This window comes from Hemiscyllium ocellatum, chromosome 42 (assembly GCF_020745735.1).
Source record: "Hemiscyllium ocellatum isolate sHemOce1 chromosome 42, sHemOce1.pat.X.cur, whole genome shotgun sequence".
Classification (NCBI taxonomy): Eukaryota; Metazoa; Chordata; class Chondrichthyes; order Orectolobiformes; family Hemiscylliidae; genus Hemiscyllium; species Hemiscyllium ocellatum.
In genome coordinates this window covers 33,617,707-33,633,597 of record NC_083442.1, presented here as the reverse complement: position 1 = coordinate 33,633,597, position 15,891 = coordinate 33,617,707, and the positions used below count along the sequence as shown (strand labels likewise).

The 15,891-nt window shown below is 47.0% G+C and overlaps 1 protein-coding gene across 2 annotated transcripts in view; it reads left to right on the top strand.

Moving 5' to 3' along the window:
* Window positions 1–11,591, top strand: part of adamtsl5 (ADAMTS like 5) — a 37,540-nt gene extending 25,949 nt beyond the window's left edge. The window contains exons 11-13 of one of the 2 annotated variants that reach the window (XM_060853829.1): window positions 1,895–1,987; window positions 9,254–9,325; window positions 11,032–11,591. In XM_060853829.1, coding sequence (XP_060709812.1) covers window positions 1,895–1,987; window positions 9,254–9,325; window positions 11,032–11,366 — 500 coding nt within the window. In that variant the 3' untranslated portion in view covers window positions 11,367–11,591. The remainder of the gene's footprint in view (window positions 1–1,894; window positions 1,988–9,253; window positions 9,326–11,031) is intronic. The other variant, XM_060853830.1, reaches the window with a different exon arrangement.
* Window positions 11,592–15,891: the final 4,300 nt, after the last annotated feature.

The window sequence follows — 15,891 nt, the reverse complement described above, 5'->3', positions numbered from 1 at the left end:
TGCTTTTCTGCGCAAAACGCTTTGCCAATCGTATTTGTATAGCGCCCTCATTGAAATAAAATGTCCCACAGCACTTTGCAGAAACAATGGATGTCAAGGAATGTGCAAGAGAATCATAGAAGGCCTACAGTGCGGGAAAAGGATGTTCAGTCCGTTCAGTCTTCCTGATGAAGGGCTTTTGCCCGAAACGTCGATTTTCCTGCTCCTCAGATGCTGCCTGACCTGCTGTGCTTTTCCAGCAACTCTCTAATCTTGACCCCATTCGGTCACCATCCCACCCAGACACCCCCAGCATCTCCAATTGTTGCATTTCCCACGGTCAATCCACCCTAACCTGCACATCTTTGGGCCGTGGGAGGAAATCCAGAGCACCAGAGGAAACCCATGCAGACACAGGGATGAACATGCAAACCTGGGCCCCTGGCGCTGAGCCACCCTGCTGCCCTCTCAGAGTCCGGAATTGGAGGAGCACATCCCAGTTCTGGAAAATGGGAAGCAGCAGATGAGTGAAGGCGTTGAAATTGGGAAGCAGTATCCCTTTGGAATCCTTGCTGAGAGCTCTGCTATTTACCGTTTGTATGGTTTGAGGAATTGGAAGGACGGTGGTCATATTTGCAGACACTATGACATTGGGCAAGTTGAGGTGACAATGTGGAGGACATCAAATATATCAGGAGATAATGAGACAGAGTGACTGGCTTGATGAGCAGAAACGTAAAGTGGGAGGTGATTCATTTAGGTTCAGAGGAGTAAGAAAAAACCCTCTTCCTATAAAAGATGAGGGACCATGAGGCAGAGGAGCAGAATGGGCTGGAAATATAGGAACATGCATCTTTGAAACCAAGGAAATGCAGGAAGCCTCTTCCTGCAACCACAGGAACAATTGAGAACAACAGGTTTCCCATTGAAGACGGAGAGGGGGAGGATCTTCTCTCTCTCTCTCTCTCTCTCTCTCTCTCGGGTGGTCATTAATGTTTGGAATTCTCTTCCCCAGAGAGCAATGGGTGATATCCAAGGCTGGGTTGGACAGATTCTCAACTGGAAAAAGGAGTCATGGTGATGGGGACCGGGTGGGTTAGGCTGTAATCCGACCAGCTGTGGACAGTGTGTCTGACCACATAAAATTACAGAGGGATATTGATGGATTGGGTGAATGGACAAAACCGGCAGATGGATTCCAAGTTGTGAGGTTATCTATTTTGGACAGTAAAAGGATAGATTGGGATACCTTCTGGCAGAAATGAAGTTTTCCACAATGGATATACAAAGCAAAGTTCATGAATAGGAACAGTTTGGAGGGATATGAGTCAGACGGCAGTAGTTTAGTTCGAGAGCATGGTCAGCATGGAAGGGTTTGACCTAAGGGTCTGTTTCCATGCTGTGTGACTCTCTGACTCTAAGTTGGTCAGGCTATTAAGACGTAAATAATGTACTTTTGTCCGTTACTGGAGAAATGGAATGTATGTAATGAGCTGGAGTTGTAGGAAAGCTGGGAATCTCCCCCGGATCCTGGTCAAAATTTGTCCCTCCAACAGCAAAACTAAACCTAACCCGACCATCCAGACATCTTCACATTACTGTCACACCGAGAATTGCTGGAGTAACTCAGCAGATCTGGCAGTTTCTGTGCAGAGGGAGAAACAGAGTGGTTGTCTTTGTTTCAGGTTTCCAGCATGAGTAGTATTTTGTTTTTATTATCATAATGTTGTTTGTGGGAGGTTGCTGTGCACAAATTGGTGACTGTGTGTCCAGCATGATGACAGTGAAGGACAGTTTAAATGTACCTCCTTGGCTTTGAAACATTCCTAAACCTCCTGAGGATGTGGAAGGTGACGACAGCAATGCAAGTGTTTCCTTTCACCTCTTTGACCTGCTGTTATGTTCTGATCTTTAGCACAAAGGTCCCCTGCTCGATCTCGCGGTTACACAGCTTCTCAGAGAAAAGACAGGTCACAGAGAAACCGCCTACTGCATCCCTCCAGACCAGGTCAGTGCATCTCCTGGCACATTGCAGGTTAAAATTAAAGTTGGGTGCGATTATCAAACGGATTGCAATGTGGATACATGTGAGATGGTGATTTTTACTGGCAGGGAAGGAGATTTTGTGTAATTCATGGACATTTACAGTGTGTCTGTACATTGAGTGTGGATTTGTATGTGTTTGTGTTTGTGCGCGAGGAAGCACACATGTGCCTGCTGGTGTGTGTGTGTGTGTGTGTGTGTGTGTGTGTGTGTGTGTGTGTGTGTGTGTGTGTGTGTGTGTGTGTGTGTGTGTGTGTGTGTGTGTCCATGTGGGGAGAGTATATATGTGAATGTGTCTGACAATCAGAAGGGGCACGGGGAACAGATTCATAAACAATTAAAAGCAATACAGACTAACCTAACCACAAAAATGAATCAAAGCAACTAGGGTTAATGTCTGAAGGAATAGAAATTAAAAGCAATGATGATATGTTTAACTACACACATACACACACACGCGCACACACACTCACAGACACACACGGACACACACACACTTGCGCAAACATACACAGACAAACACGCAAATACACACACACACACACCCATGTGCGCGCACGCGCACACACACGCACACACACACTCACGCAAACACACACAGACACACACACGCAAATACACACACACGCAAATACACACACACACAAATCCATGCGCGCGCGCACACACACACACACACACAGACACATGCAAACACAGACAGACACACACGCAAATACACACACAAATCCATGTGCGCACACACACACAGACACACGCACACACACGCAAACACACACAGACACACATGCGAATACATACACACACAAACCCATGCGCGCGCGCACACACACACTCATGCAAACACACACACACACACAAACCCATACACATAAAAACGTTGGTGGGAGCTGTCACTAAGAGGAAGCTGAGCCAGGCTCCTGAACTCTAAGTCCTGATTATTCCAAGGCGCTTTGGGACAGGAAGCCATTCCGATCGCTGATACAGACTCTCTACATGAGCAGCTGGGAGCTGGAGATCAGGCCCCCCGCTGTGGATTCTGAATGTACTTTAATCCTTTAAAATCTGGTTCTTTAAAATCTATAAACTTACAGAGTGTTGACCTTTTTATAGGAAAGCTGCAGGAGATGATACAGACCAGTAGGCATAGGAAGCTGGTTAAAGAAGATTAAACATGTCAGCTCCATTTATAGTTAGTGATCATAAGGCAGTGTCTGCTTGATATGAAGAACAGACTGCTCCCAAGTATCTAAGTGACACCTCTAATTCTTAACAGAAAGGAAGATACATTTATATAGCACCTCTCATGACGTGGTGACGTCCCAAAGCAAAGTCTCACAGTCAATAAAGTACGTTTGCAAGTTTAGTCACTATTGTTCTGGAGGCAATAATGCCCAGTTAATCATAACATCCCTACATGCAGAAATAAGCCATTTGGTCCATCGAGTCTGCACTAACCCTCTGAAGGGCATCCTATCCAGACCCTACCCTATCCCTGTCACCTTGTATTCCCACAACCAATCCACCTAACCTGCATACCTTTGGACTCTGGGTAGAAACTGGAGCACCCAGAGGAAACTCAGGCAGACCCGGGGAGAATGTGCAAACTCCACACAGACTGAGGCTGGAATCAAACCCAGGTCCCTGGCACTGTGAGGCAGCAGTGCTTACCACTGAGCTTCCATGCCACCTGGTGTCATAATTGTGGGCAGCACGTTGGCACAGTGGTTAGCACTGCTGCCTCACAACGCCAGAGACCCGGGTTCAATTCCCGCCTCAGGCGACTGACTGTGTGGATTTTGCACGTTCTCCCCGTGTCTGCGTGGGTTTCCTCCGGGTGCTCCGGTTTCCTCCCACAGTCCAAAGATGTGCAGGTTAGGTGAATTGGCCATGCTAAATTGCCCGTAGTGTTAGGTGTAGGATATGGGTGGGTTGCGCTTCGGCGGGTCGGTGTGGACTTGTTGGGCTGAAGGGCCTGTTTCCACACTGTAGGTGATCTAAAAAAAAATCTGTCATAATATCTTTTGGAGGTTGACCAGGCTCCAACCCCACCCCACCCCCCACCCACCCCAATCCCCCCACCCTTACTCTTCTTTGTTTTAGTGGCATGAGTCCTGAGGGAGAAAGACAAAGGACTCCAATTGAACATCTCATCCAAACTAATGCCGATTATGATATAATACACTCAGGTTCCTGCGATGCCCCACCCTTCAATTGTACACCAGTAATAATTCACCATTTGTTTATAATTTACATTTCTCAGCTGGTCAGGAACAAACCATGAAACAAACAAAGAGAGAATGCTGGAGAAACTCAGCAGGTCTGGCAGCATCCGTGGTGAAAGAAACAAGAGTTAGCGTTCCAAGTCTGGTCACACTAGTTCAGAACTCCACCAGACTCAAAATATTAACACTCTGTCTGTCCACAGATGCTGCCAGACCTGCTGAGATTCTCCAACACCTCCTCTGTTTCTGTTTCAGATGTCCAGCACCCACTGTATTTGGTTTTTATTCTGGGGATAAGTCCTGGGCAGTTTCCCGGAGTTTCTGAAGTTTGGGAGACTGAGACGTGATCTCAGTAAAACATATTGGATTCTTAAGGAGTTTGACAGGGTCAATGCTGAGAGGATGTTTCTCCTCATGGGAGAGTCTAGGACCAGAGGGTACAGTCTCAGGATAAAGGGACATTAATGAAACGCTGAGATAAGCAGGGATTTTTTTTCTCTGAGAGGATTGTGAATCTTTGGAACTCTGTGCCACAGAGAGAGCTGTGGGGGTAGAGTCCTTGTGTATATTTACTGCTGGGATAGAGAGATTCATGAGGGTTATGGGGAAAGGGCAGAAAGTGGAACTGAGGAATGTTGGATCAGCCATGATCCCACTGAATGGCGAAGCAGGCTTGAGGGGCTGAATGGTCTACTCCTGCTCCTATTTCTGGTGGTCTTGTGACTCTAGCATTTGTGGCTCTGGATTCTTTTTCACCTTTTGCTAAACATTCTTTTCCACTGGATAATGGAAAAGTGAAGGAGCCTGCCCTTGCCTTTCAGTGAGTATGAGGTGCTGGGGGAAGAGGGTTTGGGAACCTGGCCTTGGTGACACTGAAGGCAGCAACGAACTAAAGACATGAGATGAGAGCGAATGTGATTAACCATGTGATGTGTACCATCATATCGTCTCCTAATAAGGTAAAGTGTTCACGTCTGAAAGAATGTTTCGAAATCTTTGTCTTTTCAGATTCATTTTGTTTATGCTGTCAGACTGAGGAAGGGATTTGGCAATATGTTCAGTGGCTGATTCCAGACTGATAAACCAATCAAATCACAGGTTAATTGGTGATAGTAATTCCCACAAAGTCACTGTTATTGACAAATGCATAAATCTTGCTTCAAAAGTATCTGTTAATGAGAAAAATCAGCAGGAAAAGTTCCGAACATGGAAGGGTCCCATGGAAGGTTAGGGTCTGGGGAGCATAAACCTCTCCAATCTCAGTTCAAATCCCTGCTAATGACGAGTGAAGTAAGATTAACTTTGATCATAATAGCACCCACCCACACATGAGGCTTTTGACAGACCTCCATGATATCTACAGCAAACCTACTGCAGCAACTCACCAAGGCTCCTCCAACACAGCTTTCCAAACTTATGACCACTTCCATCTAGAAGGACAAGAGCAGCAGATACAGGGGAACACCACCATTGTGGTTCTGTTCGCCGAGCTGGGAGTTTGTGTTGCAAACGTTTCGTCCCCTTTCTAGATGACATTCTCAGTGCTCAGGAGCCTCCTGTGAAGCGCTTCTGTCATGTTTCCTCTGGCATTTATAATGGCTTGTCTCTGCCGCTTCCGGTTGTCAGTTTTTGCTGTCCGCTGCAGTGGCCGGTACATTGGGTCTAAGTCGATGTATTTGTTGATAGAATCTGTGGATGAGTGCCATGCCTCTAGGAATTCCCTGGCTGTTCTCTGTTTGGCTTGTCCTATAATAGTAGTGTTCACTTCACAGGAGGCTCCCAAGCACTGAGGATGTCACCTAGACAGGGGACGAAATGTCTGCAACACAAACTCCCAGCTTGGCGAACAGAACCACAACAATGAGCACCCGAGCTACAAATCTTCTCCCAAACTGGGAACACCACCCCTCTGCAAGTTCCCCTCCAAGACACTCACCAAACTGAATTAGAAATATATCGCCATTCCTTCAGTATCGCTGGGTCAAACTCCTGGGCGTCTGTTCCTCACAGTTTCTGCATCCATTTTTGCCAGGGCTATTAGGAACAGGCAGCAAATGCCCCAGCTAGTGACACCCACATCCCATTAAAAAAAGCAGACCCTCAATTCAACTGGGGTTGCTGTTCCCTTCCAACCCTCCCCCTCCCATCCTCCTGCTTAACCCCCTGTCACAGGTTTCACCTATTTTCAGAGTGAAAAAAATCACACACCAGGTTTATTTGGAACCACTGGCTTTCAGCAAAACATAGGAAAAGGAGGAGGCCATTCAGCCCCTTGAGCCTGTTCCACCATTCAATGAGATCCTAACTGATCCTTCACCTATCTCAATATACCTGCCTTCGGCCCATAACCCTTAATATCTTCACTTATTAAAATTTAGACTTAAAGTTAGCCACTGATCCAGCATCCATTTACTGCAGAGAGTTCCCAATATCTCCCACCCTCTGTGTGTAGAAGTGCTTCCTAACACCTCTCCTGAGGGCTGGTCCTATGCTTCTATGTAACGCAAGGTGAGAAACAGCAGTCTGTGGTGACTATTGAGGGGCTATTTATGGGCAAAAGGATGTAAATATCCATGGGACTGTTTCAGCTTCTCTCTGCCTTTCCCAGCTCAGGGCGTACACACACGAGTGGCAATGGTGACTGACACTGACAGTATCTGATCTGCCCCAGAACTGGCAAGAACTTCTCTCCACCTCCTCCCCTATCAAACCCTTTCAGAACGTTAACACCTTGGTCAGGTTTGGAAAGCTGCTTCAGCCCTTGCTGCTGGTTAAGAGGAGAGAGTGCACAGTCAATCCTCTCATGTAGGTCATGTGGAGGACAGGAAGGAAAAGGATCAGGAGAGCTTCGATCAGGATAACATGGAGAAACTAGGCTCCAGCTGAAGGCAGGATTGTTAAGGGCTGGAAAGAGAAATATGTTCCTTTGTTGTTGTCTCATAATCCTTTGAAGTTTATGTCATGGGTAGACGGGGGAGGGGTGGGTTAAGAAGGTGTTTAGCACCCTGGCCTCCGTTGCTCAGATCTTTGAGTAAAGGAGTCGGGATGTCATGTTGAAGTTATACAGGAAAGTGGGTGAGACCTCTTCTGGAGTATTGTATCTAATTCTGGTCGCCCAATTACAGGAAGGAGATTATTAAACTGGAGAGGATTTGGAAGAAATTTACCAGGATGTTGCCAGGTACAGAAGATTCGAGTTATAAAGAAAGGCTGGGTAGGCTGGGACTTTTTTCATTGGAGTGTGGTAGGTTGCAAAGTGACCTTATAGATGCTTATAAAATCACGAGGGGTATAAATAGGGTTAATGACAGTTGCCTTTTCCCTAGGATGGGGGATTTCAAGATTAGGGGGGCACATTTTTAAGGTGAGAGGAGAGAGAATTAAAAAAGGTTTGGGGACAATTTTTTTTACACAGAGGGTGGTTCGCGTGTGGAATGAACTTCCTGAGAAAGTGGTGGATGTGGAAACAGTTACAACGTTTAAAAGACATTTGGATAAGTACATGAATAAAAAAAAATGTTTGGCAGGATATGGGCCAGGAGCAGGCAGGTGGGACTAGTTTGGGATTCTGGTCGGCATGGACTGGTTGGACCGAAGGGTTTCCGGGCGGGATGACTCGATGACTCTATGGTCTGGCGTTTGCATCCTTCACATAGAGAATTGTGAATTCCCTCAAACACTCCCTCTGCTGCTGACCAGCCATGGGCAGCTCTTTCCCATTGTTTTCGAATGAGTAACAGATGGAGGCAGCTGTGCACGGGGTGGGGGGTGGGAGGGGGGGGGGGTGAATGAGTGCCCCAGGCATTGGCACAGTGTGAGATATTTTAACGCTTCACTGAGCTGGTGCCAATGTCAACTTCAGGGTCCATGACAACCCAACAATGTAAACATTCGCTGCTAAAAATGGTGGCTGCAATCTTTGTCTCCATTGGTAACACAATTCCAAAACCAAAAGAAACAAAAGAATTGCATTTCTGTAGCAGCTTTCTTAACCTCGGGAGGTGCCAGAAGCCTTAGAGCCAAGCTATCGAATCAAAGTCACTGCTGTCGTGTCGGAAATGAGGCAGCCAATGTGTGCACAGCAAGATCCCATGGGCAGGGCCCATCAAGGGCACTCGTGACATAGTGGCAGTGTCCCTATCTTTGGTGCAGTGGTAGTATCCCTATCTCTGAGCTAGGAGCTCTGGGTTCACCGCCCAGCTGCTCCAGAGGTATGCCTGAACGGCTTGGTTAGGAATTATGGCCCATAAACAAGGATGGGATAAAGACCCGGGGAGATACTCCCTGACCAGTCTGTTCAGAGATCTTTATTGCACACCTCTGGAGCTGGTGGGATTTGAACCATGATCTCCTCGCTCAGAGCCAGGGACACTACCACTGCACCACAAAAGTCTGTCATAGATTAAATATAAGCCCCTGGACCCTGTTCTTTGGGTAATGTCACCGAATCTTTGATCACCTCCTGAGGGATCTGGTGGGAGTTTGCTTTCAGAGCTGATTCCAAACCGAAGGCTCACGTGGCAATGCAGCATTCTGACTGAATGCACCGCGCTGTAAGAGGACTGTCTGGTCACTATCAGTTTGCTCTTTGTGGAATCTTGCTATGCACAAATGCTCTGCTGCATTTCTTGCAATGGAGTCCACTCTTCAGAACTACTTCAATGGCAGTGAAACAGTATGGCCTTCCTGGTGTTGAGTTAGGTTCTATATAAATGCTGAAAATGTGTTGCTGGAAAAGCACAGCAGGTCAGGCAGCATCCAAAGAGCAAGAGAATCAACGTTTCGGGCATGAGCCCTTCTTCAGAATTCTCCTGCTCCTTGGATGCTGCCTGACCTGCTGCGCTTTTCCAGCAACACATTTTCAGCTCTGATCTCCAGCATCTGCAGTCCTCACTTTCTCCTTCTATATAAATGCTGGTGAGTCCCTGTTACAGTGGGGGTGACCAGTCTCCATCCAGTTCCTAAACCTGATTGTGGGTTTCTCTTTCTCTCTCGGTGTCCTGTAGGCAACTGCGGCAAGTGCCAAAGGGTTCGTGGAAGATCAAACCGCGTCAGGCAGTACTGCGAGAGAGACTTTGGTGAGTCCTTTCTCCGATCCTCATTCCCTTCATTCAAACTTAGGCCCAGCGTTGTCCGCATTGTGCCCAGTGACCAGGCCTTCCACTGGGCTTGGAGGTAGAGCTCGGAATTCAGTGGCTGGTTTTCCCAAAGATTTTCTCATGACCTCACTCTTCAGAACAGTGTGTATAGGTTAGAACTAGAATTAGATGTTATTGTCACATAGTATTGGAATACAGGAGTACAGGGTACAGGAGGACAGGGTACAGGAGGACAGGGTACAGGAGAACAGGGAACAGGGTACAGGGTACAGGATGACAGGGTACAGGAGGACAGGGTACGGGAGGACAGGGTACGGGAGGACAGGGTACAGGAGGACAGGAGAAGGGGGTACAGGAGGACAGGGTACAGGGTGCAGGAGGACAGGGTATGGGGTAGAGGAGGACAGGGTACAGGAGGACAGGAGAAGGGGGTACAGGAGGACAGGGTACAGGAGGACAGGGTACAGGAGGACAGAGGACAGGGTACAGGAGGACAGGGTACAGGAGGACAGGGTACAGGAGGACAGAGGACAGGGTACAGGAGGACAGGGTACAGGAGGACAGAGGACAGGGTACAGGAGGACAGGGTACAGGAGGACAGAGGACAGGGTACGGGAGGACAGGGTACAGGAGGACAGGAGAAGGGGGTACAGGAGGACAGGGTACAGGGTGCAGGAGGACAGGGTATGGGGTAGAGGAGGACAGGGTACAGGAGGACAGGAGGACAGGGTACAGGAGGACAGGGTACAGGAGGACAGAGTACAGGGTACAGGAGGACAGGGTACAGGAGGACAGGGTACAGGAGGACAGAGGACAGGGTACAGGAGGACAGGGTACAGGAGGACAGAGGACAGGGTATGGGAGGACAGGGTACAGGAGGACAGGGTACAGGAGGACAGGGTATAAAATCACCATTCTCCAGTGCCATCTTAGTTACAAAAAGTCAGCAGAAATGAAAGAAAACCAAAAGGTAAGAGTTCCCATCACTGAATCCCCCACTATCAACACGCTGAGGGTTACCAATGACCAGGAGCTCAACTGGACTCACCACATAAACACAGTGGCTACAAGAGCAGGACCGAGGCAGTGATTAACTCATCTCCTGACTCCCCAAAGCCTGTCCACCATCTCCAAGGCTCAAGTCAGGAGTGGGATGGAATACTCCCCACTTGCCGGGATGGGTGCAGCTCAACACCATCCAGGACATAGCAGCCCGTTTGTTTAGCACCACATCTACAAACACCCACTCCCAGTACAACCGACGCTCAGTAGCAGCAGTGTGTACTATCTACAAGATGCACTGCAGAAACTCATCAAAGATCCTCAGACACCACCTTCCAAATGCACGCCCCCTTCCATCTAGAAGGACAAGAGCAGCAGATACATGGGAGCAGCATCCCTGCATATTCCTCTCCAAGCCACTCACCATCCATCACTGTCGCTGGGTCAAAATCCTGGAAGTTCTATCCTAAGGGCATTGTGAGTCAACCCTCAGTGTATGGACTGAACGGTTCAAGAAGGCAGCTCACCCCCACCTTCTCAAAGGGCAACTAGGGACGGGCAATAAATACTGGGCCCAGCCAGCAACACCCATGTCCCACAAATGAACACTAAACGTTAGACAGGTTCACAACAAAATGGCTGGAGAATTGTTGCTGAATCTTCCCTCTCCTCTTTCCTTCCAGCTTTACACGTGAAGGTTATTAATAAAAGAATTGTTGGTCTGGAGACATGTTATGATGTCGAGGTGATGAAGGCGTACAAGAAAGGCTTTGCTGTCTTAAAGCGGGAGTATCTGTGGGTGCCGAATACCTGCGACTGTCCCCGATTGGTCGAGACGAAGCAGTATGTGGTGATGGCACACCGACATGTGAACTATGAGCGGACACTGAACCGGGTCCTGCTGCAGAAAGACAGCTTTGTCCGAAGGTACAGGCCTCAGGAGGACAGACTCATGAGGGGCCTGGATGAGGAGTGTGAGAAGCGAGGATACCAGCTCAGGGGTAACACACTCGGATAAGGGTCAAGCCCAGCCTTGGTGGGCTCGGTGGCTGCTCCAGTCACTGTGTGTAGACCGAGTGTGAGAGACATGGGGAACGCAGTTGGGGCTCTGACACTTTACAGCAAGCAGCTCCCCCCTCAGACATTGCAGACTCTCACAGTTTGCTGCATACAGCAGGGATCCCGTGAGCCACTCTGATCCATGACTTCCTGTGGCTCTGGATACTCCATATGGTGTCTAAAACCCAACCTCTGGGTGACTCAGACACGCTCCAAGTTGTGTCATGAGCTCAGTTGTATTTTTGACTCTACAGGGAATTTAGAGAGAAGAGAGTTGGCCATTTTAATACACAACAACTCAGTGTGTGGACGTTAGCTCGCTGGGTTTGAAGGTTTGTTTTCAGATGTTTCATCACCATATGAGGGAACATTATTGGGGAGAGTCTCTGATGAAGCAGTCACGGCATGCTCAACAAATTGGGTTACAATTGATCACTGGGATTGGTCACTGTATTGATCACTGCAATTAATCACTGGGATTGGTCACTGCAGTTAATCATTTCTTGATCACTATGATCATTGAGAGTCATGGTTTGGAGATGCCAGTGTTGGACTGGGGTGGGCAAAGTTAAGAATCACACGACACCATGTTACAGTCCAATAGGTTTATTTGGAAGCACTAGGTTTCGGAGTGCTACTTACCACCTGATGAAGGGGCAGCACTCCGAAAGTTAGTGCTTCCAAATAAACCTGTTGGACTATAACCTGGTGTTGTGTGATTTTTAACATCATTGTGAGTGATCACTGTAATCATTGAGAGTGATCACTGTAATCATTGTGAGTGGTCACTGGGTCAATCACTGCATTAGCACACTTTGATCATTTTGTAATCACTGATATTGATGGGTGAGATTGCCGATTGGGTTGTGAGCCAGCTTCGTTTGGGTGTTAAATTACTGACATTTACCAGAAAGGCTTCAGTCAGAGAGAATCCGAGATATTTGAGCTTCAGAACAAAGCCTGAGAATTGGAGCCCACCATTCAATGACGTATTAGCACCACTTGCTCAGCTCTTTACTAACACAAACCTATCCGTGTGGGTTTACACAGTACGGTCGTCTTCCACATCAAAGGGATCTACCTCAGGATCAGGCTTGATAAGAGAATGCTCTCCACTTGGTAACTGAGCTGAGAGATTGGACCCTCTCTCACTTTCTTTCTCTTTGTATTTTGATCTAATACTGTCATCAGGGCTAACACCATGATCAGCCATTTTCTGTGGGTAATATACTCACCCACTCACCCCAGAATCCTTTCCAGAGGCTGGGACAGGCTCAGGAGCAATGCACTGTCTTTCCAACAACATGTTAAATAGAAACCCCCTTCTGCCCTCTCAGATGAAAGTAAAAAAATCCTATGTCACCATTTGAAAGGATAGTGGAGATCTCCCTGATCAAAAGTTATCCCTCAACTAATAATCTAAAACTGACTGGAAACAAAAAGTGCTGGAGATCACAGCGGGTCAGGCAGCATCCTGAAAGACAGTGAGCTAACATTTCAAGCTCTGATGAAGACGCATCTAGAGTGGAAACGTTAGCTCACTGTCTCTCCGTGGATGCTACCTGACCCACTGTGATTTCCAGCACTTTGTTGTTTTCAGTACAGATTTCAGCGCCTGCAGGAAGGTGCATCTAAAACTAATGACCTTGTCTGCTGAGTATGGGAGCTTGCGAAGTATGAATTGGCTCTTGTGTTTCCTGCATTGTAGCAGTGAGTACACTTCAATCCAGCACTTTGAGATGGCCTCCCCGTTACGGGCGATGCTGCAGTGATTGGTAAATCACTCCACGGGATTCCAAGTGATTCCTGTCACTCCGAAACCTCTTGGGAAGAACAACACACAGTGAAGTGCGTCAGGCATGAGGCTGTCGGAAACCCTTTTGTAAATCATAGGATGTAAACATTCAACTGTACAGTACCTGATTAAACCCTCATCCAATGACTGCACCTGACGATAGACAGAAACATACTTCTTAATGAGTGAGTGAGGGAAAGAGAGAGAGAGAAAGTGAATCCATTCCTGAGTGGGAGCTGCCAAAACACTTCAGGGATATGAAAGAACTTTATTCTGTTTCATCAATTTTATTAAAATAATCTGGTGATTTTGCAAAACAAAATGATGATATTAAATGGTGACTGTTTAAAGAGAGAGTTATGCTGTATTAGAGATTAAATATACAGATTCATATATAAATATCTATGTATAGCTCAGAATATATAGAAGTATTTATTCAGAATCATGTTTGATATCAGTAAATAATAACGTGTTGTTGCGTAAATGCCAGAGATATTCAAGTGAGGAATAACTAGGGAGGGACCAAGGGGCAGAAATAGAGTTGGAGAGGGGGAGGGGGCAAACAGAGGAGAGGGGAGAAGGTCAGGGAGAGGGGGAGCTGGGGAGAGGGAGAGGGAGAGGGACAGAGGGAGAGGTCAGAGAGAGGGGACAGGAAGGGTGGGGTGGAGGGAGAAGGGTGGAAGGGGCAGAGGGAGGGGTCAAGGGAGAGGGGCAGAGGGAGGCATCAGTGAGAGAGGAGAGAGGGTCAGGTGGAGGGGTTGGGGGAGAGGGGCAGGGGAGAGGGTCAGGGGTAGGGGATGGGGAGAGGGTCAAAAGGTGTGGAGGGGTAGCAGAGCAGGGCAAGAGTAACCCATGGACTGAGAGGCAAGAAGAAATGCATCAACAAATTGCTTACCTGAGTTGTGTATTCTGTGCAAAAATGTAGCGTTCTCCAATTTTAACACCATGTCGTGTTACCGACAAGACGCAGTTCAATAAATCCAGCAAATTAAAAATGTTTTGTTTCTTTTCTGTCTGTGGACATTCTCCAGTGAGGAACAATAATCTGTAAATATCTCTGTTCCATATCTTTTGATGGGAGAGGTGAAGATTCTTGTCACAGTGAGTTGAACAGGTTGTAAAGTAACAATTTGGCCAAATTATTGATTCCTGAAATAACGAGGGGCCAGATGCAGCAACTTTCATTGTGGGAACATTTAATACAATCCATTCTGAGCTCAGCAAAAGGGAGCCAATGGGGCTTCACCCCGGGTCTCCTGGTTCAGAGGCAGGATACTACTACTGCAATTTAAAAGCCTCAGCCCAAACTTGTCAAAGTTAGAACATAATGTCCAACATTAGATGTGACTCTGTGGTTGGTTAGCACTTGCTAAGCAATCCTGAGTTTGCTAAAAATGACTGGTTTAAGATTAGAAATTGGGTTGGCAGTGTTGTTCACTGAAGCTTCGTCTGTTGCTCATATTTTCAACCAATCAGAACCTTAACAGGTAACTTTAAATTAAGGCAAATTACTTAAAATGCTCAAAATTTGCAAAAGAAACCACACAGAAACTCGGCAGGTCTTGCAGCATCTGTGGAGACAGACAGAAGCAGAGTTAATGTTTTGAATCTGGCCTGACTCATCCTCAGATCTGAAAGCTGTTGAAAAATAGGGTTTTTAAAGATTCCTGTTGACAGAGGTGGAGGAGTCCATTTTTCCAAGTCAAAGGTGTGCTCATGAGTACCCACAAGGCCCAGCGATGCCTGAGCTGTTGTTGATAGGTCAAACATTCCTTCTTCCAGTCTTACTGAGGCCCCCAACAAATCTTTCCCAGTTACAACGACAGTATTTTTGGTGCTTCCCACTCTTGCTGGAAATTTGAAACATTAATCAGTTTCACTTCCAATTTACGTCTTTCTCCCACCTTCACCCGGTCCAATTCTGACTCTTCCCTTCCTTGATTTGACTGTTTCCATTTCTGGGGATAGGCTGTCCACGAACATTCACTGCAAGTGCTCTGACACACCTTCACTACATCTCTTCAGTCCCTGTGGCTTGCAAGACAGCCAACATCATCAAAGACGCACACCCCCCCTCCCCCCCCAACCTGGTTATATTCTCTTGCACCCTCTTATGTCAGGCAGAAGATACCAAAGTTTAAACGCATGTATCAACAGCTTCTGAATGGACATCTCAAAATTTTATTTTCATGTTAATCTTGCTCTCTGTGCACCTTCTCTGCAGCCATAACTTTATATTCTTCACTCTGTTTTTTTACCCCAATGTACTTTGTATGTTGTGATCTGCCTGTACTGCATACAAAGCACAACTTTTCACTGTACCCAGGGACATATGACAATAACAAATCAAATAAAATCCTGCACTTTTCTCCTCACCCCTTCCCCTTCTTGCCACTCAAGAAGTCCCTACATGTAAATGGTCATTCTGCCCACTCTGCTGCTATCCCTCCCCTCCACTATCAGTGTTTGGCAGGGTTGGTACCCTCTGTATTACCCTGGTCACCTTTCATCATTGCAAACATTTCCTCCTCTCTCATAGTACACGCAACTGCAGGAGGTGTAACACTTATTATTGATTCACCACCTCCCTTCTCACTGCCCAAGGCCCTGAACATGCATTCCAACTGAAGCAGTGTTTCACTTCTTTTTTTTCAATCCAGTCTACTGCATTCACTGCTCACAATACAGT